Raw genomic sequence first — 25,842 nt, forward strand, 5'->3', positions numbered from 1 at the left:
CCATCACCGACTCGATGGGCATGAGTTTGAGTAAATTCCGGGAGTTTGTGATGGACAGGGAGGCCTGGCATGCTGCGATTCATGGGGTCGCAAAGAGTCGGACACGACTGAGCGACTGAACTGAACTGAACCACTGGATCACCAGGTGAGTCCTAAAGGTGGTTGTGTTTAGTATTTTTTTGGCTGTGCTACATGGCACGCGGATCTCCCCCAACCAGGGATTGAACCCATGCCCCTGCATTGGGAGCATGGAGTCTTAAACACTGGACCACCGGAGAAGTCCCCCATCCCACCTCCACCTTCTACCCTGATTCTCTTAACAGCCAGGTCAGTTCCCACCTTAAATATGGTGAAGCCTTAAAGGGGGTCTGGGATTTGTGGAGGGTGATTTAAATGCCCCTTCCCTAGGTCTCCCTCCCAAATGAGGTGACGTCAAACCAGGCTGGGGATGGTTTCACAGCTACTTCTGAGAGCCCTGGATAAAGGTAAATGTCCTTGGCCCAGGGGAGCTGAGACTTCGAGGGAGGCCACCTCATGAGCATCCCAGCCTGCAGCCCAGGACCCCCAGAGGGACAACTGAGACACGGGAATGGGCTCCGGGGATCCGAACCGGCTGAGGGGTGGCGCTGAGTGTCAGATCCCCAATCCCCTGCCACCCGCTGCCAAAGCAGGGAGGCACCAGGGAGAAGTAACAAGGAGCTCCTTCCCAACCAGGCCCCGGACAGAGAGCCTGTCGTTCTTCCGGAGACCCCAAGGCAGGAGTCATCAGGTGGCCCAAAGACCCGGCCTTCAGAGGCGAGTGGAACCAAACGGGAGACAGAAAGTAGGGCGCCTGCTGGGGGTTCTCAGAGATGCGAGTGGGAGGGGCAGCTACTCCAAGCCAAGTCTCCTTTATTAAACTCGTGTGGGTGTGTGTGTATGCGTGCCTGTATGCGTGCCCATGTGTGCGCATGTGAGTGCGTGTGCGTCCGTGTGCGCACACATGTCACGCCCGGGGCACCACCCCGTAGAGCTGGTGGGGAAGTAGCTTCTGCTTCTCGCTGCAGCTGTAGATCCAGCGGGGGCGGACGAACACCAGGGAAGGGTTGTCCGTCAGGGCCTGCAAGGGGCGGGGGCAGTGGGAAGGGTACAGGCAGGAACACGTGAGCCGGGAGGGGCTGGGACGATGTGCTAGGGCAGGCTGGGCTCCCTCTCCCTGCCCCTCCAGGACTCACCTCCTCAAAGCTGGGGTCCCACTCCTGTGCGGTGATCACAAACTGGACCCGCTCACTCATGTAGTCCTCAAGCTCCCTGGCGGGGGAAGCGAAGAGGCGGAGAATCGGTGTCCCCTCTCTTGACGCCCTCCTCCCCAACCATCCTCAGGGGCCGTCCTCTCTCCATCCCCACCCACGTCCCCGTGGGCCACCCGTGGGTCCCCCACTCTCCACGTGCCAGGCTCGCCGTATCCATGAAAGCACCAGCTCCGGCCAGCACCAATCCTTTCAGAAGGGCGGTGAGGAGCCTCACTTTAGAGAAGAGGAAGTGGGGGTGAAGGGGTCGGGGATGGGGAGTTTGCGGGTGTGGTGTGGGAAGCTATGCATCCAGGGTCCCAGCACAGCGAGCAGGGCTGGCACGGAGCTCCACAGCCTGTGTTGACCCTCAGGGTACATCCCTTCTCCATCCTCCCCATGACCATCCATCTCCCCCACCCCCCGCCCCCGGAGACTGACCCGTTGAAGGCTGTGACGTAGCGGCTGAGCCTCCGCCGCTCGTCCCCTGGGAACTCCCCGTAAAGGAAGAAGCGTTTGCCCTGGAAGAAGTCTGCAGGGGAGAGATGGGGCGGGGAGAGCCAATATGAATACCTGGAGTCCCGGGGTGCCAGCCAGGAGCCACGGGACACTCGCAGACAGGACAGGAAGGCCGGTGCAGGGGCTGGACGGGGTGAGGGGTGTCCATCGACACCCTGGCTCAGAAGCCATCCCTGACAAGCAGTGGTTCCAGGCAGGCCTAAGGGGGTTTTGTTTAATACTAATGGCAAAAGATACAATTACTATCAGTGGCAACAGGTTTCTTACACCAGGTCAATCAGTTCCTTAACTTGGTCGGGGGTTGGAAATTTCACATCCTGCCACTTCCTCGATTGGGTGGCTCACTCCTTTTAACCAGTGCCTTCTCTGGCCTTGACCTTCGGGGTGGCTCTTCCTTCCAGTTTAACATGATTTTGTGTTAAGTTGCCAAGGTCATGTTTGGGGCTTTGGAGGAGGATCAGGGTATGTTCCTGCCCATCACTCATGAGGAACCAAGTGGAAACAGCTTTTTCCAGAGGCCACTGACCCTGACCTCCACTCAGAGCCTCTGACTGCCCGGCTCTCCTTTCACTCTCTCTCTTGGCTGCGCTGCACCACACGCGGGATCTCAGTTCCTTGACCAGGGATCAAACCCGAGACCCCTGCAGGGGAAGCCTGGAGTCTTAACCACGGGACCACCCGGGGAGTCCCTCTTCCTTTCACTCTTGACCAGAAGAGGCTCCGACGCCTGCCCCCATGTCTGGGATGATGAATAGTGAGGCGGGTCCCAACAGGGATCAGTGCATCTGTGTTCCCTGAGACCCACCCCCACCGACAAAGCTGAACCCGGGGGTGTAGCCAGGGTACCTGCAGATTCTTTAAAGCCCCCAGGTTGGTCTTGAAGCTGAGAGAGTGGGAGGCCCCTGTGGTGAGGGGGTGAGAAGCTAAAGAGGGTCTGGCAGGGGGCTGGACTGTGAGGGAGGTGGTCACAGTGGAAGTCAGGATGAGACAGGCAGGAAAGGATGCTGACCGGAAGGGAATGGGCCTAAGAGGATACGGAGGTGGCAAAGGTCAGGGAGGAGGGTGAGGAGCCTGGGAGACAAGTCACAGTGGGCAGTGGCCATCCCAGGGGGGGCCTGGGGCAAGTCACCTTAGAGTGGTGACAGGGCCAAACCCCACATCGGGAGGGAGGGTTCCCACCTGGGAGCTCAGGAATTGGCAGATCGGGAGACTCCAGGGGGCCCTCGTGGTCCGTGTTCTCATCTGTGGATCCCGCGTACGGGTCCTCGCCATTCTCCTCCTGACCAGGGGGCTGCCTTTGTTCCTTCTGCTCGGCCACCCTGGGGAGGCCAAGAATGGTGGGGAAGGAGTGTGCAGACCGGATCCCCCTCTACCCGAGGTCGCGGCCACCCTGACCACCCAGCCCCACCCTACCTTCTCAGCTCGTCCTCGGTGTCCCCAGAGTCTTCTGCCCCGTTGTCCTGTCCTTCTGTGAGTAGACGCTTAGTCAACTCAAGGCCCCTACCTCCCAGTCTCACACCTGAGCACAGATGGGGTGTCCCAACCCCCAACTCAATTGCTCCCCAGATCCAGTTGGGGGTGAGGGGGTAGCCTCCCCACCCCGCCAGATCCACTGTCTGGGATCCAGCCCCATCTTGCTGGACCAGGAGCTCAACCTTAGAACTCCTTCCCCTTTTAGATGAGAGAGTCTGGGTCTTCAGCCCCTCCTCCCTCAGACCCAGGAGTCCAGGCCCCCAGCTCCTCCTCCCTCAGACTCAGACCTGCCTGCTCCGCCTCAGTGTCATCATTATCTTCCTGGGCCCCTGGTGAGGCTGGTTTGGTCTCTTCTGGGGTTGGGGGTCTCTGGGGTGAGCTGGGTCCAGCTGCCTGAGGGGGCTTGGCTTTGGTCTGGGGGCGCTGAGGAGGGAAGGTGGGCCAGGGAGGAGGGAAGGGGCAAAGAGGGTGTGAGTGTGTGCCCACAGGAGACAGGAGCAGAGAGTTTGGGTTACCATGTCCTCCCCGACTCCACCCTCCCCCGTGCCGGGCAGGGGGCATGGACCTTTCGGGGAGCCTTGGGGGCTTCATCCCCACTGCCGCCGCTGTGAGAGCCCCCCTCGTCCTCGCTGCTTGAGCCTGACCCAGCCATGAGGTACCTGGGGGAGGGATCGGGCCTCAGACCAACAGCAGACGTGTCCTCCGGGGGAGGTGGGGCGGGGGCTTAAGAAGCAGCAGGTGCTGGCATTTACTATCAATAAATAAACCCTCAGGGTGCAATCATGGTCTCCCTCCTGGTCTGCCCCTCCTCCCAGCTCCAGAAGGGCCCCGTGGAACTTCAGCGACCCACACCATAGACCACAGCAATCCCTGGCTTCCCCTCCCTCTGAGGGAAGAAATGTCTCATTTCAGAAATGAAAAAAAAAAAAAAAAAAAAATCAGAAATAATTCTCTCCTTCAAGCATCAAAGTCAATTAAGGGAAAAATCTCAAAAGCAAACTTCCTACTGCCAGGCACTGTTCCAGAACACCTGACAGGTTCAGAGTTGCTGAATCCGGAGGCGGGTGCTATTTTTAGCCCCCTTTTACAGATGAGGAAATGGAGGCCCAGAGAGATGAATCAAGTGGCCCCAAATCACAGGGCAGAGTGCCTACGCAGCAGAAGCAAATGAACCTGTTGGCGATGCTGCCCTGGTCTCCACGTTAAGCCCCTTCTGCACATGGTATGGTTGTTTCCAACCTGGTGATGCCCTTTCCGGGTAAGTCACCCTCACTGTAGAACCATGGCTCGTGGGAAAACTCAGAAGACTTAAAAGTGGCGGGGCCTTCCCCGGTGGTCCAGGGGCTCAGACTGCTAAAGGAGCCCCTCCTCCCGACAGACACCAGGCTGACCCAGCCTCAGCTCCTCCGCCTCTGCTCAGCCTGGCAAACCTCTTCTCCTCCTTGAAGAACCCTGGCTCACTGCAGTTCTCCCTGTGGGCCCTCCTCCAAAGTATTTTACAATAAGTCTGGCCCTTCATCAAAATCAGAGGCTCTCGAAAGGAGGGACCGATGTCTGGGGTCCGGCGGTGGGCAGCCCAACCTGACACCAAGCAGGGGTTTCAGATGTATGAATGCCCACAGGTCCCAACACTTTGTTCTCCGCCCTGAGCCTTTGTGAACACTGTTTCTCCAGCCTGCAGCCTTTTCCTTTGCTAAGCAGACTTCCCAGAGCCCTCCTGGGACCTCCGGGGATGCCCTCCCTCTCCTCCCTGTCTCCCAGCCCTGCCCCTCCTCCTCTGGGAAGTCGGCTGACTCCGGGCTGGCAGGCCACAGCCCGATTTCTCCCCAGATCCCTGGTGCTGCCGGACACGGGGATGAGGGGCAGGGTCGGGGTATGCGTGTGCGTGTGTGTAAACCACACATGTGCAGAGAGCCTTACCTCCGTGAGGGCAGCCGCCGCCGCATGCGGTGACAATCCAGCACCCACTCTTTGCGCACGATTCGGCCTCCGAGGCCGAGGACCTGGCTGTACTTGGGGGTGTTAGCAAAGGCGCAGCTGGTGGGGAGCAGAATGGAGGGTGTCAGCCGGGGAGCAGAATGGAGGGTGGTCTGAGCGGCAAAGGCAAAGAGACAAGGGACATGGGGAGCGAGATAGAGGGGTGCAGGGAAGAAAAGAAAGAGGACAAGAGGCAGAGGATACAGAGAGGTGAAGTGACAGAGAGAGCAAGACGGAGGAGATGGAGGAAGACAGAGAAGGGACAGCAGGGGGTGAGGGGAGGGGACGCGGGCCTACATGAGGTGCGTGCTGTCTGGAGTCCAGTCCGGTCGATATTTGGCCCCCAGCTCAAGGGCCTTGTCCCGGAGCTCCGAGCGGAAGGGGTTCTGGAAGCCACTCAGCACCACCACCACACCCTGGAGGATCTTCCCCAGCTCCTGCGGGCCTGCGCGGGGGGCCCTGGGCTCAGCGCCATCTCCTCGGGGCTTCCCTGGTGCCGGCCCTCGTGCTGGGGCAGGGGTCGGGGGAGTGGCTGGGGTACGGGTGGGAGCTGGCACTGGGGAAGCCAGAGAGTGGACTCAGTTAGAAAATGTAGGGCTACACCCCCACCTCTCCTCTCTCACACCCAGGAGTCCAGGCTCCCAGCCCCTCCTCCCTCAGACCCAGGATCCCCGCCCCTCCACCCTCGGACCCAGACCCTCTGTGGGAACAAGGAATCCAGTTTGCTCACATTTGGGTCTCTTGAGGGCAGGTAGTGAGGGCTGAGCTGATGGTTTGCTGGGGGTCTTCTTTTCTTCTTGGTTCAAATCCAGCTTCCTCTTGCCTTTGGGGGACTCCTGAGGCTGAGGGGGTGGGTTGTGCTGAGGCCTCCAGCTCTTCTCCTCCTTTTCCGCACCCCCAGGGTCTGATGATCTCACCTTGAAGGTGCTGCCTACTGCCCTGGAGACCGGGGAGGCTGAGGCGGCGGCACTGGAGGCCTGCAGCGTAGCCGCTGCATAGCTGGGTCCTGCCGGGTCACTGGCTGCCACTGCAGAGGGGGAAAGCGGGTCCAAGCTGAGGGGGCTGGACTCTCAGGCCTTCTGGCTCCTTCCTATCCATGGGTCCAAAGTGCTGTTCCCAAGACCTAGCAGTGACCCAGGATCCAGGCCCCCACCCAGCGTTTACTTGCTCAGGACCCAGGCTTTCCGTCCTCACCTGGGGGTGTCTTGTTGATACGACTGAAGAAGAGAGCCCCGGGTTTCAGGGAGCTGGCACTCTCATCCTCCTCCTTCACGCGGAACTGGCCGAGCTTGGTCACCTTCTAAGGTCCCAAAGGTCAGAGCAGTGGGAGGGCTGTTGGCAGGTGCGGGTGAAGAGGTGGGGAGAAGGCTGTGGGCAGGGGCAGGCAGACCTTACCTGGGATGAGACCTCAGCCTCATCTTTGTCTGGGGGGCTGTGAAACCGTACAAAACTCAGGCCATAGGGGGCATCCTGGGAGAGGAGGGGTGGGAGTCAGGGAGTCTGGCCAAGGACAAAGGCTTGGCCCCCATCCCTTTCGTTTAGAGAAACCCCTTCCTGACTCTCCCTCCAACGGACACACATCTGGGGAGCTGCCCGGTTGATCATGACAAGGATAATAATCGCAAGGGGACTCAATACCAGCCCCTTGCCTTTCCCATGGCATGGGACCACGGACCCCGCTCCCACCCTGGGTACCTTGCTGTAGGGCTGGCTGCAGACAATTTTGACTCGGTCCCAGCGCTTCTCTGCTGCTGCCCGGACCAGCTTGTCAGGCCCAAAGATACGAACACGGTTGGAGTTCGAGCCACTGCGACTCTCGGCAGGGGACATGAAAGACGAGGTGACCAGGAGGACCTGGGAAAAGGCAGAGTGGCTAAGGACCAGGCCTGGCTGGCGGCAATGACACCTCCTATGGACTAGAAGAGTGCAGGGGCCTGGGCAGAGACTAGGGGGTCTCCAGATCCAGCTCTACCTCAGTGCTCCTCAAGGCTTCTAGAAGCTTCTCTTCTTCCTGGGTGTCCTGTCAGTCCTTCCCTGACACAGGCCCCAGAGGGATCCTTCTACTCCCAGATCTGAACCACCCTTCTCTAAATTCTTCCAGAGTCTTCCATATCTGGACATGCAGAGGGCTGCACAGTCTCGGAAACCCTCCCAGATTGGTGGGCTCCCAGCAGAGGATATTCACAATGACCTTTCAGAAACACACAGCTGAGGGAGCAGAAGGGAAGTGTTAGGGCCTGAAGGAACAGCCTAGAAACCAAAGAGATAGGGGAGATACACCCACTATCAATTGACTGTCTCTGGACTTCCGTTGTGGCCCAGTAGTTAAGACTGCATTCCCAATGCAGGGGGCCTGGGTTCGATCCCTGGTCAGGGAACTGGATCCCACACAGTGTAATGAAGATTGAAGATCTAACTGTGTCATGACTAAGACCTGGCACAGCTGAATAAATAAATTAATTAATTAATAAAGGAATATAATGGAAAGAAGAAAAAAGAAAACAATTTAAAAAGCTTTTTTTTTTTTTTAAGGAAAAAAAAAAAATTCCACACTGGTGGCTCAGCTCTGGGATGCTGGGGACATTTCTGATCGCCAGCTGCTCCCTGTCAGGCTCCGCCAGCAAGGGGAGCTAGAGAGAGAGAGTGCAAGGCTGGAGGAGGGAGGTGGATTCTTGCAGCTCAGGTGAGTGGCATCTCAGGCATGCCTTGCTGCTGCTTTTGCAGCAGTTCTTCCTGGGAGGTTGGGGGCCGAGGGGAGTCGCACAGGTGAATCCAGTTTGCCGCATCCCAGGACCTGCAGGACTAGCCTCACCACACATTCTCAGGGTAGTCCAGAACCAGCTGGGGATCACCCCCTCCTCAGGATTTGAGTTTCAGCCCCAAGGGTTCACCTCCAAGCTTCAACACACCCACATTTCAACAATTCCAACCTCTTCCTTTTGTTCCTCCAGCCCTAAGGGTGGTGGCTGCCCCCAGCAGTTGCTTCTGTGTCCTATCTGCCTCTGCTGGCTTCTTTAGTTCAATACTTCGTTACTAATTCTTTATATTTAAATTCTGTTAAACTAACTGGTGTGATTTCAGCCTCCTGGTGGGACCCTGACTGACAGTGGGTGGCACTGATGTTTGTATCTGCCTTGTTACCGACTTCATGTGGCACGGAGCCTGATTGAATCAAAGGGTTCTACGTGGTAGGAATACTTTGGCCACCCGATAGAAAGAGCCAACTCAGTGGAAAAGACCTTGATGCTGGGAAAGACTGAGAGCAAGTGGAGAAGTGGGTGACAGAGGATGAGATGGTTGGATGGCATCACCGACTCAATGGACATGAGTTTGAGCAATCTCCGGGAGACAGTGAAGAACAGGGAAGCCTGGCGTGCTGCAGTCCACAGGGGTGAAAAGAGTCAGACAGGATTTAGTGACTGAACAACAACGTGATGTGAGCAGGAAGAACGGGGAGTTCAAAGCATGAGCTCCAACTCAGGAAGAAAGGCATCTCAGGAGACACCCCTGTGCAGAGAGCTGGACCTTCCTTCCATGAGTAAATCAGGGAGAAACGTATCTTGTGGGGAGAGTCAGTGGGAGCCCTTAGCTCTGGCCAGAGCTCTCTCCCAGCAGAGAAAAGATGAAAAATTCTCTCTGCAGACTCCTATCCCCAGATGGGTTTCCCTGGTAGCTCTGACAGTAAAGAATCTGCCTGCAATGTAGGAGGCCTGCGTTCGATCCCCAGGTCGGGAAGATGCCCTGGAGAACAGAAAGGCAACCCACCACAGTATTCTTGCCTGAGAGCTCTACTCTCAAGGATTTGGAGCAAAAGTCCACACTAGTTATCAGAGTGGGAAAACCCAAGTTGAAAATGTAAGTGGTCCCATGTATGTAGTATCACCTGGTGCTGGCTGGGGCAAATCCTCTTTGGAGGAATGTACTTCAAACGAGGCCCTTATAGAACTTTCACCTATATATTACCCAAGAGTGGAATTAACACACACACACACACCCCATTAGGCATGAGGAAATAGGCTGCCATGATTTAAGGTCAGCAAAAACCACAAACTACAGACTCAGACACACAAAGACTGCATATATTGATGGTGAAAAACTAGAAGGAGTGACAGACTTTATTTTCTTTGGCTCCAAAATCACTGTGGATGGTGACTGAAGCCATGAAATTAAAAGACACTTCCTCCTTGGAAGAAAAGCTGTGACAAACCTACACATCATATTCAAAAACAGACATTGCTTTGCTGACAAAGGTCCGTATAGTCAAAGCTATGGTTTTTCCAGTAGTCATGTATGGATGTGAGCGCTGGACCAAAAAGAAGGCGCTCAGCCAAAGAATTGATGCTTTCAAACTGTGGTGCTGGAGAAGACTCTTCAGAGTCCCTTGGACAGCAAGGAAATCAAACCAGTCAATCCTACAAGAAACCAACCCTGACTACTCACTGGAAGGACTGAGGCTGAAGCTGAAGCTCCAATACTTTGGCCACCTGATGGGAAGAGCCGACTCATTGGAAGAGACCCTGGTGCTGGGAAAGACTGAGGGCAGGAGGAGAAGGAGGCGACAGAGGATGAGATGGTTGGAGGGCATCACCTACTCAATGGGCATGAGTTTGAGCAAACTCTGGGAGACAGTGAAGGACAGGGAAGCCTGGTGTGCTGCAGTCCATGGGGTCACAAGGAGTCAGACAGGACTTAGCGACTGAACAACAAAATATTGATACTATCAAACACACAACATAAAGGTAAGCGTGCAACTTCCGTGGTGGTCCACTGGTTAAGAATCTACCTGCCAGTGCAGGGGTCATGGTTTCAATCCCAGGTCTGGGAAGATTCACACATCTCGGGGCAACTGAGCCCCAGAAGCGCAATTACTGAGCCATGTACCACAAGTAGAGTAAACCCCATTCAGTGCAATTAGAGAAAGCCTGCACACAGAGATGACGACATGGTACAGCCAAAACTGATAAATTATAAAGTTTAAAAAAAAAAAAACCCTCAAGGGAATGGGAGACTACTGACATAAGGGTTTCCAGACTCTGCAAACATAAAGCCCTGAGCTGACCATTCCACTTTTCTAGGTAGATAAGAGGTTTACAACAAAGATCCATATGCCAGATTAGATACAGTTTTAGCCAAAAATGCACTGACTCTTCTCATAATTAAAAAGTGGAATTTTGATCTGAATCTGCTTGCCAAGAAGAAGAGAGAACTTTTTTTTTTAATTGTCCCAAAGATGGTTGATTTTACATAAAATTTTATTTTATTTTTTTTAATTTTACATAAAATTTTAAACAAGGAGACCATTAGACTGGGTGACTCTGAAGCCTTAGGTAGCTTCAGGAAACCAATCAAAATTTAAGCAAGAGTTGATGAACTCCAATCTAAGAAAATGAAATCAACAGCCAAGTCCCTCGATTTTCCCAAGCAAGGCAATCGTTTGAGCTCCGGGGAGGTGGGGTGGTTGGGACACTGGGACTGACGTACGTATACTCCTGACACCCTGTATGGCAGAGATGCTGCTGAGAGCCTCCTGCAGAGACAGGGTGCTGACCTCAACGGGAAGGAAACCCCAGAGTGCGGGGTGTGTGTACGGACGGCTGGTTCACATTGCTGCCCAGTGGAAACTAACACAACACTGTAAAGCAACTATACTCCAAAACAAATTAGTTAAAAAAAAGTTCAAACTCTAGTCCATTAAACAACTGCTCTGCCCTGCTCTCCTGTCTTCTCTCTAAAAACGTCTGTCCCAGCCCCCCCACAAAGCACCTCTGATCATTTTTTAGTTGTGGCTACCTGATTCAAGTTGTCTGCTTAAATAAACTCTTTAAAACATAACGTGCCATCAATCTGCCTTTTTGCAACTTATAAAACCTTTATTTTATGACTATTATTTTTGGTCACACTGCACAGCCTGTGGGTTTTAGTTCCCCGACCAGAGGCTGACTGAGTCTGGGCCCCTGGCAACAACAGCGGCGTCGTAACACTGGACTGCCATGTGTGCGTGCTGGCTAAGTCACTGCAGTCACGTCCGACTCTTCGCGATCCTGTGGACCGTAGCCCTCCAGGCTCCTCTGTCCACGGGAATCTCCAGGCAAGAATACTGGAGTGGGTTGCCAAGTCCTCCTACCCTAACCACTGGACCGCCAGGAAATCCCCTAGAACCTTTAGAATAAGAATGTGTGTTCAAGGACAACCTCATTGGTTAGAATGTACCCTGTATGATGGAGAAAGTACTTGATAAAATTCAGCACACATATTCACTTAAAAGACTGGCAGGACCTCACCGGTGGTCCAGCGGCTAGGACTCTGCACTTCCAATGCGAGCAGCCCGGGTTTGATCCCTGGTCAAGGAACTAGATCCTGCATGCCGCATATGACCACAACTAAGACCTGGCCCAGCGAAATAAATAAAGACTGGCAATATCAAATATAAAGGGTGTGGAGCTCATATACTGCTGAAGGGAATGTAAAATGGAATAAACCACTCCGGAAAACGATCCATTTCTAATAAGGTTAAAACAGAGATCTACCTGAAGACCCTGCAATGCAACTCTTTTAGGTATTTACCCCAAAGAGATCTCTATCCAGAGGCTTGTACAAGAAGGTCCGCAGCAGTTGTGTTCATAATAGTCAAAAAGTGGCGGGGAGTTCCCTGGCGGTCTAGTGTTGAGAGGACTTTGCACTTTCACTCCTTTGCACTTTGCACTCCTGGGGTCTGGGTTCAATCCCTGCTTGGAGAACTAAGATCCTGAAAGCCGCGAGGTGCGGACAAAAACCACCATCAAAAAGTGGCAACAGTCCAGATGCCCGTCAACAAGAGCATAGATGAACAAGTTGAGATCTACACTTGCAGTGAAACTTCTCAGCAATAAGGCGGAACAGACTGCTGACGTACACACAGTATGTTAGAACCTCAAAGAACAGTATAGAGTAAAAGACACACACACAAACACCTGAAAACTACATACTGTCACACCATTTGTATGAAATCCTAGGAAAGGCAAAACTGGTCTGTAGTGACAGAAAAGAGGTAGTGGTGGCCTGAGCCGAGGGTGGGAGAAGTGAGCCCAAAGTGCCACGAGGCAGCTTCCAGGCAGGCCAGCGATGCTTTATGTCATTTTTTTTTTTGGGGGGGTGGGGGCACACTCCAAAGTATGTGGGGCCTTAGTTCCCCGACCAGGCATCGAACCCAGGACTTCTGCATTGGAAGGCAGAGTCTGAACCACTGGAACACCAGGGAAGTCCAGTGTTCTCTGTCTTGATCTGGGGGATGGTTAACCAGGTATGTACATCTGTCAGAATGATGACCTGCGCATTTTATTATACGCAAAATATACCTCAATCAAAAACAATTTCTCACTGTGAGGAAAAAAACATTCCTTGTAGAAAACAGATTCGTTCACTTAAAATTATAAACTCTCTTTTTCACAATATGTTTATTTTTCCCCAAAACATTTGGCTGGCTCACCAGGGGCTCACTATGATCTCCCCAGTCTTACACAAATTAGTTTTACTGGTTTAAAAAAAGGATGTTTAAAATACTCATAATAGAGCAAAAGGCTCCTACACATTTGTCATGAATCAAGGAGCTCACAGAGGCGCCCCAAGCGATTCAGAATGTCAATTTGCCGGGACATCTTGGAGAAGTTCTGGGATCAGATAAAAGCAGTTTTGCTCAAAAAAAAAAAAAAGCAGTTTTGCTCTCGAGCAGGGAAAGGCAAAGTGAAAGTGTGAGTCGCTCGGTCCTGTCAGACTCTCTGCGACCCCGTGGACCGTAACCCGCCAGGCTCCTCTGTCCATGGGATTCTCCAGGCAAGAATAGTGGAGTGGGTTGCCATTCCCTTCTCCAGGGGATCTTCCTGACCCAGGGACTGAACCTGGGTCTCCTGCATTGCAGGCAGATTCTTTACTACTGAGTCCCCTGGGAAGCCCAAGAATACTGGAGTGGGTTGCCATGCCCTCCTCCAGGGAATCTTCTCGACCCAGGGATTGAACCTGGGCCTCCCACATTGCAGGCAGATTCTTTACCAGCTGAGTCATGGAGATGCCCGAGTCGTAAAACACAGAGGTGCGTTTGGTTCTTTCTGCAACTGTGACGTCGTTTCGGCACACAGCTTATCACCTGGGTCAGCTCTTTATCTCTGAGCCCTGGGCTCCTCTGAAGGGCTGAGGTGGCCCAGGAGCTAGGAAACCCTGGGGCGGCAACGGGAGCATCTGGGGCACAGGTCAGCAGGGGGCCCACCTCAAGGCCCAGCTTACCTCATAGTCCTGCTCCCCGGTGCCTCCGGCCGAGCTGCCCACCAGCACCTCCACGAAGGCCGAGCCGTCATTGCCGATGTCCACGCTGTGGATCTGTTCCTCCTTCTCCAACTGCAGGGGAGGCAAGGCCCAGGTCAGTGCCTTTCTGCCCTGCCCCCCACCCGGCTTCCCTGGAGGACCTCCGAAGACGAACAACCCCCATCCAGGCCACCTCGTCTCCTTGCCAAGTCAACTCGGTGACAGAGGGGGCAGGGCTGCAGGCTGCCCGTGAGTCCCCTGCACACAGCACAGGATGTGGAGTCAGAATTGGAAAACAGACACTGACGGATTGCCTACACCCTAGAACCCATGTTCCCGGCTCCACCAGACTCTGCCTGACCAGCTTCTAACCCGGCACCCCGGAGTTCTCCTTGGCGGCGCTATGCAGGCAAAGGGCACACAGGATCCCATGGATGCTCCCTGAGGGTAGGGGCCTGGTCTGGTTTTGCTCACCACGGACTCCAGGTTTGAGTCCCATATCCGCCACACCCTAGCTATAGGGCCGTGTCAGCTCAGCTCTTGGGAGCCTCAGTTTCCTCATCTGTAAAGTAGGGATGACCCTCTGTAGGATTATGCACATAAATGCCACGTTCACAGGGCATGGCATGCAGCAGGCACCCTGTGGCTACCAGGCAAGAAGTGTTATTAGTCACTGCTTGATGATTATTTGTTGAAAGAAGAGATGGTGGCTCGGAGGATAAGAGTCCGCCCTGCCAGTGCAGGGGAGAGGGGTTTGACCCCTGGTTCGGGAAGATTCCACATGCCACGGAGCAACTAGGCCCATGAGCCAAAACTCCTGAGCCTGTGCTCTAGAGCCCTTGAGCTGCAACTACTGAGCCCATGTGCCGTAACCACTGAAGCCTGTGTCCCGTGCTCCAAAACAAGAGAAGCCACTGCAGTGAGAAGCCCATACACTGCAATTAAAGAGTAGCTCCTGCTCAATGCAACTAGAGGAAGGCGATGCAAAAGCGATGAAGACCTGGCACAGTCAAAAATATGAGCTGACTGTAGAAGTCTTCCCCTAAAGTTTATGCCAGTCCTGTTTGACTTAAACGCATAGAAAATCATGTGGGGGTGGAAGGCAGCTACAGGGGCTGAAGCAATCTCCTACTTTCCATCCTGGGGCTTTTATTATTATTAATTATTTATTTGGCTACCTCAGATCTCAGTTGCGACACTCGGGATCTTCGTTGCAGGAGCCTTTGTTTGAGTGACAGAGCTTAGTTGCTTCAAGGGACCTGGGATCTTAGTTCCCTGACCAGGGACCAAACCTGTATCCCCTGCATTGCAGGAAGGATTCTTAACCACTGGACCACCTGGAAAGTTTCTGGGGCTGTATTATTTGGCTCACACAATGACAAGTGACCACGACCCCCAAAGGTTCCTAGTCCGCCACCCTACACAGCCAGGAACATTGATCCGCAACGTCACCACCAGCCGGGCGGTGGCCTGGAGACACAGCCGGCACACTGCTACAGACAGGAGCGTCCCTACAGCGGAGGGACGAGCCTGGGCTTGTGCGGAGGCCAGCCTGAGCTCAAATCTAGCCCTGGCACTGCCAAGCTGTGCAGCCCCGGGTGACATAAACCTCTCTGAGCCGCAGTTTCCTCATGAGTCAAGGGGGTCTCCCCACTTCTGAAAGGAGTTGATGGGACACAGGATGCTAACCATCGCAATGCACAGCTACTGTGGCGGCATCTATGTGTAAACGGTGTGGCAGACCCGTAATCCCAGTAAGACACGTCGACACCTCTGGGAGCCAGGAGCTATCTTGATCTCCATTTCACAGGGAGCCACTGAGACGGGAAGCACCTGTGTAAGCTCCCAGAGGTCATGAGGCCGGGCTACAGCCAGCGTCAGCTGGGCTGCGTTCCTTCTGGACGTTCTGGGGGTGAATCGTTTCCTCATCTTATCTCCAGCTTCTGGAGCCCCTGCCCTCCTCGGCGGTGGCCCCTTCCTCCATCTCCAGAGCCAGCAGTGGCATCGCTCCAGCCTCTGCTTCCATCCCCACAGCTCCTCTGACTGGTTCTCCAGTCGCCCTCCTCCTCTGATAAGGACTCTTGTGATGACCCTGCCTCCCCCCAAATCATCCAGGCCCATCTGCCCACCTCGAGATCCTTACAGGGACTTCCTGGTGGTCCAGTGGCTAAAACTCTGCCCTCCCAATACAGAGTGTTTGGGTTTGAACCCTGGTCAGGGAACTAGATCCCACAAGCTGCAGCTAAGAGTTCACATGCTACAGCTAAAAGATTCCACACACCGCAACAAATATAGAAGATCCCGCATGCCCCAGCTGAGCCTCAATGCGGCCAAATAAATATTTTTAAAAAATCCTCACAAAGTCCCTTTCTCCATGTAAAGGACAAATGTACAGGTTCTGGGGATTAGGATGCAGACAACGTGTGTGTATGTGTGTGTGTGTGTGTCTGTGTGTGTCTGTGTGTGTGTCTGTGTGTGTACACTCAGTTGGCCACTCATGTCCAACTCTTTGCGACCCCATGGACTGTAGCCCACTGGGCTCCACTGTCCATGGGTTGCCCTTTCCTTCTCAGGGGATGTTCCCAACCGAGGGATTGAACCTGTATTTCCTGCATCAGCAGGCAGATTCATTACCACAGAGTCACCAGCAAAGACTGTGACACCTTTAGGGGGCCGTTATTTTGTCTACCACGCTGAGCAGAGCTCTTCCTCGGCCGGGCATCACTTTGGCCTCCCGACCACACGGGGAGGCAGGGTCAGTTAACTCCCCCAGCTTTACAGATGGGGAAACTGAGATGCAGACAGGAAAATCAATGGCTCACATGTCACACACAGTGAATGACTGGCAGAGAAATTCAGACCCAACTCACTGACTACAAGACAACAGGGCTTTCGAACTCCACAATTTCAATCCTGGTGCTAAAACCTCAACATTTTGGGACTTCCCCGGAGGTCCAGGTTCTGAGACTCCACACTCCCAACGCAGGGACCCAAGTTCCATCCCTGGTCAGGGATCTAGATCCCAGGTCCAACAACTAAAGGATACTGCATGCCACCACTAAGACCCAACTCAGCCAAATAAATAAATAAAATTTTTTAAAGTCAAAAACCCCATTCCACTGCCTCCTCTCCCACTGGACGCATTCCTTATACCTCCTGACCCTGTAATTTCCTCCCCAGCACGCGGCATCTGACATACATTTGACTTACTGATCTGTCAGTCTTTCCTTGCCAATATAAAATCTCCACAGGTCTGATGTTTGTCTTCTGATGTCTGCGGCACTGTGTGCCTACAACAGTGCGGGGCCTACAGAAGGCGCTGCTATGAATGAAGAACACATGAATCCATCCGCTCTCAAGTCTCAGGGCCCGTCTCTGTGCTGAAACTCCTACAGCTCTGCCCCGGCTCCAGGCCCATCCCGGCTCTCCCTTGGATACTGTTCCTTGTGTGTACCAAAGTCACAGCAAACCTGGACATCCCAACCAGCGGATGACCGTCTCAGGCTGCCCCCCTGCTCTAGGGCCTGCATTTCGGTGACAGAGGCCACGTCCCCCTCGGTCTCCCAGGCAGAGAAGCCGGAGCCTCGTCTGGTTCCTCAGGCTCTCTCACTCCCCACTTCCTGTCTCTCCTTGCTCCCACTCCAACAGAGGTGCAGAATGAAAGGGGATGCTCCTGATCAGAAAAGAGCCCAGCAGGATCAGGCACTAATACACACGTGCATCCCCCCTTTACACAAACACCTGCGTGGTGACAGCGCATTTTGCAAACATTATGTCACCGGATTTTCACGGTAACCCTGGGCTCGGATCACATGATCTTCCATGGACAGATGAGAAAACAGCTTCTGAGAAATGAAACCATTTGCCTGAGGTCACAGGGAGAGTAAGAGGGAGAGATGGGGACTTAATTCCACCTGAGATTAACTTGTCAGCCACCTGCATCTCTCTCTCTGTTTAAAGTACTGGCTCTAGGCAAATTTCATAATCTCTCTGGGCCTAGTTTCTTCATCAAACACGGGGATAATAACAGATTTGAGGTCATGGGATTTTTATGAGGATTCCGTGAACTAACCCATATGAGGCATTTAGAATGGTGACTGGCAGTTTTGTTTTTTTTTGGTGGGGGGGGTATTTTCCCAAGTTGGGCCTTCAACCTGATCCTCAGGGCATGGAGTGGAATCCTAACCACTGGCCCACCAGGGTATTCCCAAACAGTTGTAACTGTGAATAAACTGTTAGCTCTCATTAGTATGATGTACTACGTTAGGGAACTATGAGATATTTAAAGTCTAAAAATAACTCACAAAATCTGTGGTTTGTGGAGAATTCCCGGGAGGAGAATTCTCAGCTTCTAAGTTGCAAAAAGGTCTATGAACCAAAACATTTTCAGAGCCACTGGGTAAGACAGACAATAATATATTTAACACAATCCGGTAGGCCTAGTCCCCACTATCCTTACCCAAACACCCTTACATTGGAGGGATGAATGTGGCCAAAATCAAGAAGTTGAGGACTTCCGTGGTGGTCCAGTGGTTAAGAATCCATGCCTCCAATGGAACAGAGGGCTGGGAGGCAGGTTCAATCCCTGGCTCAGGATCTAAGGCCCCAAAATGTCATGTGGTGTGTGCAAAAATAAAGAAAAAAAAAAAATTTTTTTTTTTTTTTTTAAAGACTGAGACACCCCAGGAGGTCCAATAGCTACGACTTCATGCTGCTAATGCAGGTGGCCCAGGTTCCCAACTCTGGCCAGAAAACCAGATCCCACAGGCTGTAACTGAGACCCAATGCAGCCAAATAGGAATAAATATAAAAAAGAAAGGAAGTCAACATACGGATACAAAGAAGCAAGAAAAAGGTGGCGAGAGCACCCACACTGGGGTCAGGTCTCAGCACCGCCATGTGTGAGGGGTGATAACAGCTCCAACGTCATCCGAATCCCTGGAGAGCCAGATCACGCAGGGGAACACCCAGGCAGCACCTGGGAACACTCTAACTCGCTCCTCGCACAGGTTTCTTACGCCTAACGGGAACCGCCTGCTGAGAATTCTGTCACCATCCTGGGTCACACTCCCCTCTCCCTTGGCTCCCTCCAACCTCACCAAGCATGTACCAAAGCACTGAGCCGTCCACAACAGTCGCTAAGACTGACCACTGCACTTTGGCCCTTCACAGGCCTCAGTTTCCCCATCTTTAAAATGAGCTTGATTGGCTTAGATGATATGACACACCGTCCAGTCCAAAGCCCTTTAAAAGGCAGAAAGCGTGGCAATGGTTTACTCTTGTCCAAATGAGGATGATAAGGCTCTGAAAAGAGCAGCAACCAACCTGGATCACACACGGATTCATTCCTGGCCTAGTCCTTGGATCACCTATCTCCCCTGCTAAGGGCACAGGGACCACAAGGCTCATTGTCCAGGTGAGGTGGTGAGGACTGATCAGAAAGTGCCTCAGCTCATGGCCAGTTAACCCCAGAGTAGGGTCTGCAGCCTGGACCTACAGATTTCTATTAAGGAGATGGAGGGAGGGAGACTTCTCTGGGGATCCAGTGGTTAAGCCTCTGAGGTTCCAGGGCAGGGGGCTCCAGTTCCATTCCCGGTCAGAGACCTAAGATCCCTCATGCCACCCAGCAGAGAGGGCAAAAAAAAAAAAAAAGATGGGGGGCTGGCACAATCACCTGGAGCACCACAGAGATGGTCTTCTCACCCGCCTTGGCTGCCCGCCATTTACGGTAAGTGTCTGCCTTGAGAAGGTTTTCTGCACAGTAGGTCTGGAGAGAAGAGTAGAAAGGGGAATGTTAGGGTTCAGAGATGACAGCTATGACCCCAGCTCTCAGATGACTCTGAGAGTTCTCTCAAGCCCTCTGACATCACTCAGGTTTAGGTTTCCTTATTAATCCCCGCACACTCTGGGCTTTGGGGAAGAGTGGATACATGTGTATGACTGTCTGAGTCCCTTTGCTGTTCACCTGAAACTCTCACAACACTGTTATCTGGCTATACCCCAATACAAAACCTTCCAGTGTTAAAATAATAAATCCCCCCACACACTACCTGGAGTCCCCTCCAACATTTTCCCCTGAAAATTCACCTCTGCTCCTTCCCAGGAAGCAAAACACCCTGCTTTTCTTTCAGCAAATTCCTCTATCCCACATCTCCCCAGAATTCCCTATGGCCTCCCAGAAATTCTCCCATGACTCTCCTAAATTCCACAAAGTCCCCTCTGTGAAAGGAAAACCAAAACGAGGTCCGCATTGCTACAAGTCTTCTTTAAGATTGACCCGGGGGGGCCACTTTGGAATTCTGACGAAGCCGGTCGCAGCTACAGTGGAATCTGGCCTTTTGACCACTTACTGTATTAACACAGGCATCCAGAATATGCGCCAGAAAATCCAGGTACTCATCAGACCCTTACCCTCCAGTAACTCAGGACAGCTTATTCTTTAAAGTCAAATATTTCTTTACGTGTATCACAGTCAATTAGAATTCTCTCCACACGACTTTAACAACCTGCTGACCTCTGTCCTCATAAGCCCCTGATTCCCTCTGCTAACACTCCGTTTATCGGAATCTGTCTCCCAAACTGCAATTCTTAAGAACCTCAATCAAGCTCTTTCTTGGCACCCCGCAGACGGATTATTTTTCCACACCTTTCAGACTCCCGAAGTTCTCCTAGAGCCCCTGACGAATTCCTTTACTTCTTCCACCCTCCCCCACGCCAGTCCCTCACCGAGTCCTGGCTACTGCAGGACACCACATGGCGGAGGCGGATCTCCGGCATGTCAACGTCGTGTGGGCTTCGCCTGACCCAAAAGATGCACGAAGGGCTGAGTCTGGGGGGCTCACAGGGGGTGCGCCCCGTGCGGCCTTCACTGCGCAAGCGCACGAGGCTCGGGCCTTTCAAACCGCGGCGCGCCGGTGGTTACGTCACCACTGCGCATGCCTAGTGCGTCTGTCCGGGGAGCGGCCAGAGACGCCGAGTTCCCTAGCAACGAGCCTTTCCCGCCTAGCTCGGGTCAAACGTCTCTCTAGCCCCTCCTCGTGGTCAATTTCACACCAGGACTTCTAGCAACCGGCTTGGCCTGCAGGATTGTTCCCCAGCAGAAATTCGCCATCCTCAGCGCCCAACTGAAGCCTGGAAAGCAAGAGGCCAGCAAACTTGAGTGGATTCTTTAAGGAAGCCGGGAGCCTTCTGCAACAAGATACCCCTCCATGGCTGTCTGGCTGGCTAACCTCCCCACGCGCAACACAAACAGACACACACACACACAGACACACACACACACAGACACACACACACACACACACACACGAGAAAATCTCCGATCCCTGAAGGTCAGGCCTACACACACACACACACACACACACACACACACACACACACACGAGAAAATCTCTGATCCCTGAAGATCAGGCCTGAGGTAGACAGAGTGTTAAAGGACCTCAGTAAAACACAAAGTATGTGCCCGAGCCAGACACACACCCAGTCTTGACTGCTTCCAACCATGGCTCAGTTTTCCACTGTGAACTCGGCATCTGTCTCCTACCATCCTCATGCCCTGAACAAGCACCCCTCTGTTCAGTCTCCGAGAGACCCAAGTGCATCCTGGGTTGGGGTCAGAGGTGGAGACAAACCAAACACAGAAAAGCGAGTATGAGCCAAGCATGCCCTGGCAGAACAAGTCTGGACTTGCTTGGTGCTCACAGGTAGGGCCTCACCCACACTGGGCACCTCCTTGGGAAAGGAGAGAACGGGGTGGGGGTGGGTACCTGAGTCCTAGCAGCTGCTCTACCCTAAAGGAAACAAAATGACCTGATTCTGATCTTGGGCTTCAGGGGAGAAAAAAGAGGGTGAGGGCTGGGCGGTGGGACCTGATGCAAGAGAGGATTGGAAGATGAGATGCCTGGGGCTGAATAGAGGAGGGGCCTGGGCACAAGATGCCACTGCTCCTTTTGGTTTCTGGTTCCGTCTCCCCCACTCAGAGCTGCAGAGAACTACCCCCAGGGCTTATATCATCATTTCTTAGCCTAGGGGTAAGGTAGGTCCAGACCCGCCCCTTCTCGGCTCCCTATAAGAACAGCTGGGGACCTGGGAATGCAGGGTCAGTCATCCATCCATCATGAAGCCTTCCATGAAACCTGAGACCTTCCTGCTGGCCTCCACCCTTCTCTGCACCCTCCTGGGTCTGGGTAAGTGACTAGGGCTCTGGATTCCTGGGACCCTCAAAACAAGGAGTATGAGAGAACATTCTGCCATGTCCTCAAGGGAGAAGGGGAAGAGGAGGTGTCCTGGGAACTGAAATTCATGGAGAAGGCAGAGGGTAAAGGGTAGAAAGCCTGGGTCCCCAAGGGAGGAAGAGCTAAAAAAACATGTGAGTTTAAATCTCTCTGAAAAGATGGGTTTGGATGGGTTCTGCTCCCAGTATCCCAGGCAGTGTCTCAAAATAAGACACCTGAATTCTGGAAAATCAGAGAGTATGATTAGTATTTGTCATTAGTATGAAAAAAAAGATAGGCTAGGGGGAGAGCTTTCCTTTCTCACAGGACTCTGAGAAGTTCAGGTCCCCAGTGTCCTCCTCCCTCAGATATAGGAGTTCAGGCAGCTCCACTTTCCCCAGGACCGAGATACCTTGTGTCTGGACCCCCAGCGGCTGCTGTCTCAGGACCAAGGAGTCCAGGCCCTTAGCCTTTTAGTCCTCGATCTTTCTTTTTGACCTGGGATGCAGATCCCCTCTAAGGTACCCCTGCCTGAGCACCCACTGCCTACCAGACTCAGACAGCCTGGTACCCACACAGAAGGTGATCCCACTCCCGAGAACCAGGTGGACGGGAAGGTTCACACAAGTCCATGAAGGACTTCCCCAGTGCTTCAGTGCAGAATCTGCCTGCCAAAGCGGGGGACACGGGTGCAATCCCTGGTCCAGGAAGCTTCCACATGCATTGGGGCGACTAAGACCCTTCACCACAACTACTGAGCTCATGCTCTAAGCCTGTGCTCTGCAACCGGAGAAACCAGCACAAATGAGAAGCCCCAAACTGCAACTAGGGAGTCGCCCCAACACACTACAACTAGAGAAAAACCAACAGGAAACAGGAACCCAACACAGGCAACAAGAGAAAAAAGAAAATTAAAAATATTAAAAAAAAATTTTAAGTCCATGGAAAACTTCAGCAGGACCCCTCAAGGTCCCTTAGCTTTATCAGCGGGTCTAGCATCCCACGTCCCCAGCCTTGTAATTACATAAACTTGCTCCCTGATCGGACTTGCTTTCTGCCTTGCCCCAGAAAGCAGCTTTGCTCTCAGGACCATGGCATCCCTGCCGAGCTTCCAACAGATCCCTATTCAGCGGCCACTGTCCTGCCCTTGAATAAACAGGGAGACACCAGAACTTTTCCTTCAGAACCCTCACCCCATCCCCGTCTGGATTCGGGAGTCGTGGCCCACAGACTATGGCGCCTTTCACTAGAGCCCCGCTCTCTAACTGCAGGGTACCCGCTAAGCTGTGAGGTGTGTACCAGTGACGGTCCCAACTGCAGTGGAAAACTGCAGACTTGTGCCCCGGATGAAGACTCCTGCATGGTTGTCTTGACTGAGAGCAACAGAAGTAAGTGGGCAGGGGCTGGTATCAGATGCTGGGGAGGTGGGCGGCAGATACCACCATGCGTGGGGAGGAACCTTTGAGTGATGAGTATGTCAGGAAAGAGGGAAAGGCAATCTCGAGGTGGGTGTTGAACAGAGAATCTGGTGGAATGACGGAAACCACTATGGCCAAGAATTTCTGAAGATGAGACTCCAAAGAGAGGAGGAGGAGGGGCAGATACAGACTTTCTAACCAAAGAGGGAATTTGGAAAGCAAAGGACATGGGGGAAGAGTGAAATCCAGAGAAGGGGGAAATCTAATATGTAAAAGCAGAAGGGGTGGGTGTACAGCAGACTTGGGTGAGTTGCAAAGAATGTGATCAGGTTGACTCTGTGGGGCTGCGAGGGGTCTCCCAGAGATGTGAGCTGCAAGCTCCTGTTCCTGAAAGAGAAAGAGGGAGATACGGACGGCTGGTTGAGTTGGGTGCAAGCTCAGTTGTGTCTGACTCTTTGTCACCCCATGGAGTATAACCCACCAGGCTCCTCTGTCGATGGGATTTTCCAGGCAAGAGTACTGGAGAGGCTTGCCATTTCCTCCTCCAGGGGATCTTCCCCACCCAGGGATGGAACCCACATCTCTTGCATCTCCTACATTGGCAGGGGGGTTCTTTACCACTGCACCCCCTGAGATTCCCAAATTTGTCATAGAGAGAGAGACATATAAGGACAGAGGATCCCTGGGCACACTCCATGAGGTCGCAAAGAATCGGGCACAACTGAGCTCCACACACCCAAACACGTGGTGTAAAGAGCAGAAACCCTAGTCCTGGAGGAGACACCCTATCTGTGGTGGGGAAGGGGAAGGCCAGGGAGACTGGAAGAGACCACTCCAGGCAAGACCGGAGAGTACCTAAGGAGGGCAGCAAGAGACCATAGGTAGGAAGTCTGGGGAGTGACCCTGGGAAATCTGGAAGAGTCTACCTTAGATGGAGAAGGAAATGGGTGTGACAGCAGGTGGGGATGGCCGCCCCATCCCAGCATTTGGTGGAAGGAACTCCAGGGGCCAGGGGAGGACTGAAAACTGGAAGAGACCATTACACAGGCATGGGGGTAGTCACAGGTGGTCTGGAAAAGACCACTCCAGGTGCGACCCCTGCAGGATGGCAGTGGGGTGTCCCTGGGGTGGAAGGCGCCACTCTGGAGAGTCCAGCACAGCCTGGGGACAGGGGGAGGATGGAGTGCATACCTGTATTCCATTCAGACGATGCCCCAGGCACAAAGGGGGCTTGAACTTGGGGAGCTGGAAGAGACCTCTCTAGACAGCAATGGGCTGGAGCTACTATAAGGTGAGGGAGACAACCCAGGGCAAGGGTCCAGACCAGGGGCCACTGAGCCTTCTGCCCACGGTCATCCTGCAGAGGGCTCGTTGGCGGTGACCAGCTACAAGGGGTGTGCGAAATCCAGCGAGTGTGACTCAGGATCCTTCGCCATCACCATGAACACTGAGAACTACATGGGGTCCAGGAGGCGCTGCTGCCAGGATGATGGGTGCAACCAGGACCCACTGCCCGGTAAGCTCCGGCTGAGCCCCACAGCTGGAGTCCCTCCCTGCCCACCTTCCCCCACCAGAGCCAGCTGTGAGCACCTGCTCCTGACCTGCCCTGTAATCAGGGACGAGCGTCCTCCTTGCGCTGAGCCTTGGTTTCTTCGACTGTAAACTGCAGTATCCAGAGACTTCCCTGCTGGTCCACTGACTAAGTCTCCATGTGCTCTCTGCAGGGGTTTGATCCCTGGTCAGGGAACTGGATTCCTCATGCCGCAGTTAAGATCCAATGCAGTCAAATATTGTTTTCTGAAAATGCAGTGTGCGTTAGCAACTGGTGTCCCCTGAGTGGTTGTGATGTTGGGAAAGGGACTAACGTCTCCGATTACCTTCCCCTCCACCCTCCTCTTCAGCGATCGTGAGAAACCACACAGAGAATGGCCTTCGGTGTCCTTCCTGCATCGCTGCCTTTACGGAAACATGCACTTCGACTCAGGAAGCGGTCTGCGTTGGTGAGGAAACCCACTGTGTCACCGTGTCTGGCCTCGCACAGCCTGGTAAGGGGCACCTGGAATTCGGGAGGAGGGCACAGGGATTCCAGACAGTCCCAGAACTGCAGCCTCATTCTTCCAGGTTCTAAGGGAGAGAGTGGCTCCAAAGATCTGGGGGAGAAGGTGCCTGGGGCACGTGACCCTGGACTAGGAGGAGGGAGGCATTGGAGATCCTGACTGTACTCTATAATCCCCTCCCGCAGGTATCAAATTTGCGGCCCGGGGCTGTGGTACAGAGACCGCCTGCCACAGCAAGCCTGGGACCCTGGTGCCCTCAGGCTCTCGTTTGTTGACCATCAAGAAGACCAGCTGTCGTCCAAGCCCCCAGGCTTCTGGCAAGGCTGAGTGAAGAACTGAGGCCCACGTGGTGTCTGGTCTCCATTCATTGTCAGCTGTGTTTCTAGAAATTTCTACAGTTCCCATGTGTCTATAAATTAAGCAAGTTAACAGAACAATCCTGAGTCTTTGTGATGTGATGCATTTCGGGGAGATGGGATGAGAAAAGCAGGGGTCTGAACCCTTGGGAACACTATCTATGAAAGAAAGAAATGGAAGATGCTACCTTTTCTTAAGGGATTACTTCCTGCCTTGTCCCCATGCTAACTGTTTTCCATGCAGTACCTCATGTCATAATCACAACTCTGTGAAGCTGAAAGTATTG

General features: G+C 53.4%; 2 protein-coding genes across 3 annotated transcripts; one reads left to right on the forward strand and one right to left on the reverse strand.

Annotated features, from left to right (window-relative positions):
• Window positions 1–873: 873 nt before the first annotated feature.
• XRCC1 (X-ray repair cross complementing 1) lies at window positions 874–20,426 on the reverse strand. Of its 2 annotated transcripts, XM_061139478.1 has the most exons (17): window positions 20,238–20,425; window positions 19,186–19,278; window positions 13,494–13,604; window positions 6,933–7,091; window positions 6,633–6,707; window positions 6,432–6,537; window positions 6,155–6,264; window positions 5,968–6,079; window positions 5,535–5,793; window positions 5,181–5,297; window positions 3,826–3,919; window positions 3,548–3,683; window positions 3,201–3,255; window positions 2,967–3,106; window positions 1,710–1,800; window positions 1,215–1,290; window positions 874–1,099 (listed from the first exon to the last, which is right to left on the reverse strand). In XM_061139478.1, exons 1-17 carry the CDS (start codon window positions 20,286–20,288, stop codon window positions 986–988), a joined length of 1,899 nt encoding a protein of 632 aa, XP_060995461.1. In that variant the 5' UTR covers window positions 20,289–20,425; the 3' UTR covers window positions 874–985. The 2 variants fall into 2 exon arrangements, with proteins under 2 accessions (XP_060995461.1, XP_060995460.1); XM_061139477.1 differs by lacking the exon at window positions 1,710–1,800 and adding an exon at window positions 1,842–2,007 and having other exon boundaries at window positions 5,968–6,264; window positions 20,238–20,426.
• Window positions 20,427–21,478: 1,052 nt separating this feature from the next.
• LOC133054470 (phospholipase A2 inhibitor and Ly6/PLAUR domain-containing protein-like) lies at window positions 21,479–25,597 on the forward strand. The gene is made up of 5 exons (XM_061139479.1): window positions 21,479–21,697; window positions 22,996–23,112; window positions 24,506–24,658; window positions 25,044–25,187; window positions 25,385–25,597. The coding sequence occupies exons 1-5, from the start codon at window positions 21,628–21,630 to the stop codon at window positions 25,528–25,530; spliced, it is 630 nt and encodes a 209-aa protein (XP_060995462.1). The 5' UTR covers window positions 21,479–21,627; the 3' UTR covers window positions 25,531–25,597.
• The last annotated feature ends 245 nt before the right edge of the window (window positions 25,598–25,842 follow it).

The sequence above is a fragment of the Dama dama genome, chromosome 4, assembly GCF_033118175.1.
Source record: "Dama dama isolate Ldn47 chromosome 4, ASM3311817v1, whole genome shotgun sequence".
NCBI classification, from domain to species: domain Eukaryota; kingdom Metazoa; phylum Chordata; class Mammalia; order Artiodactyla; family Cervidae; genus Dama; species Dama dama.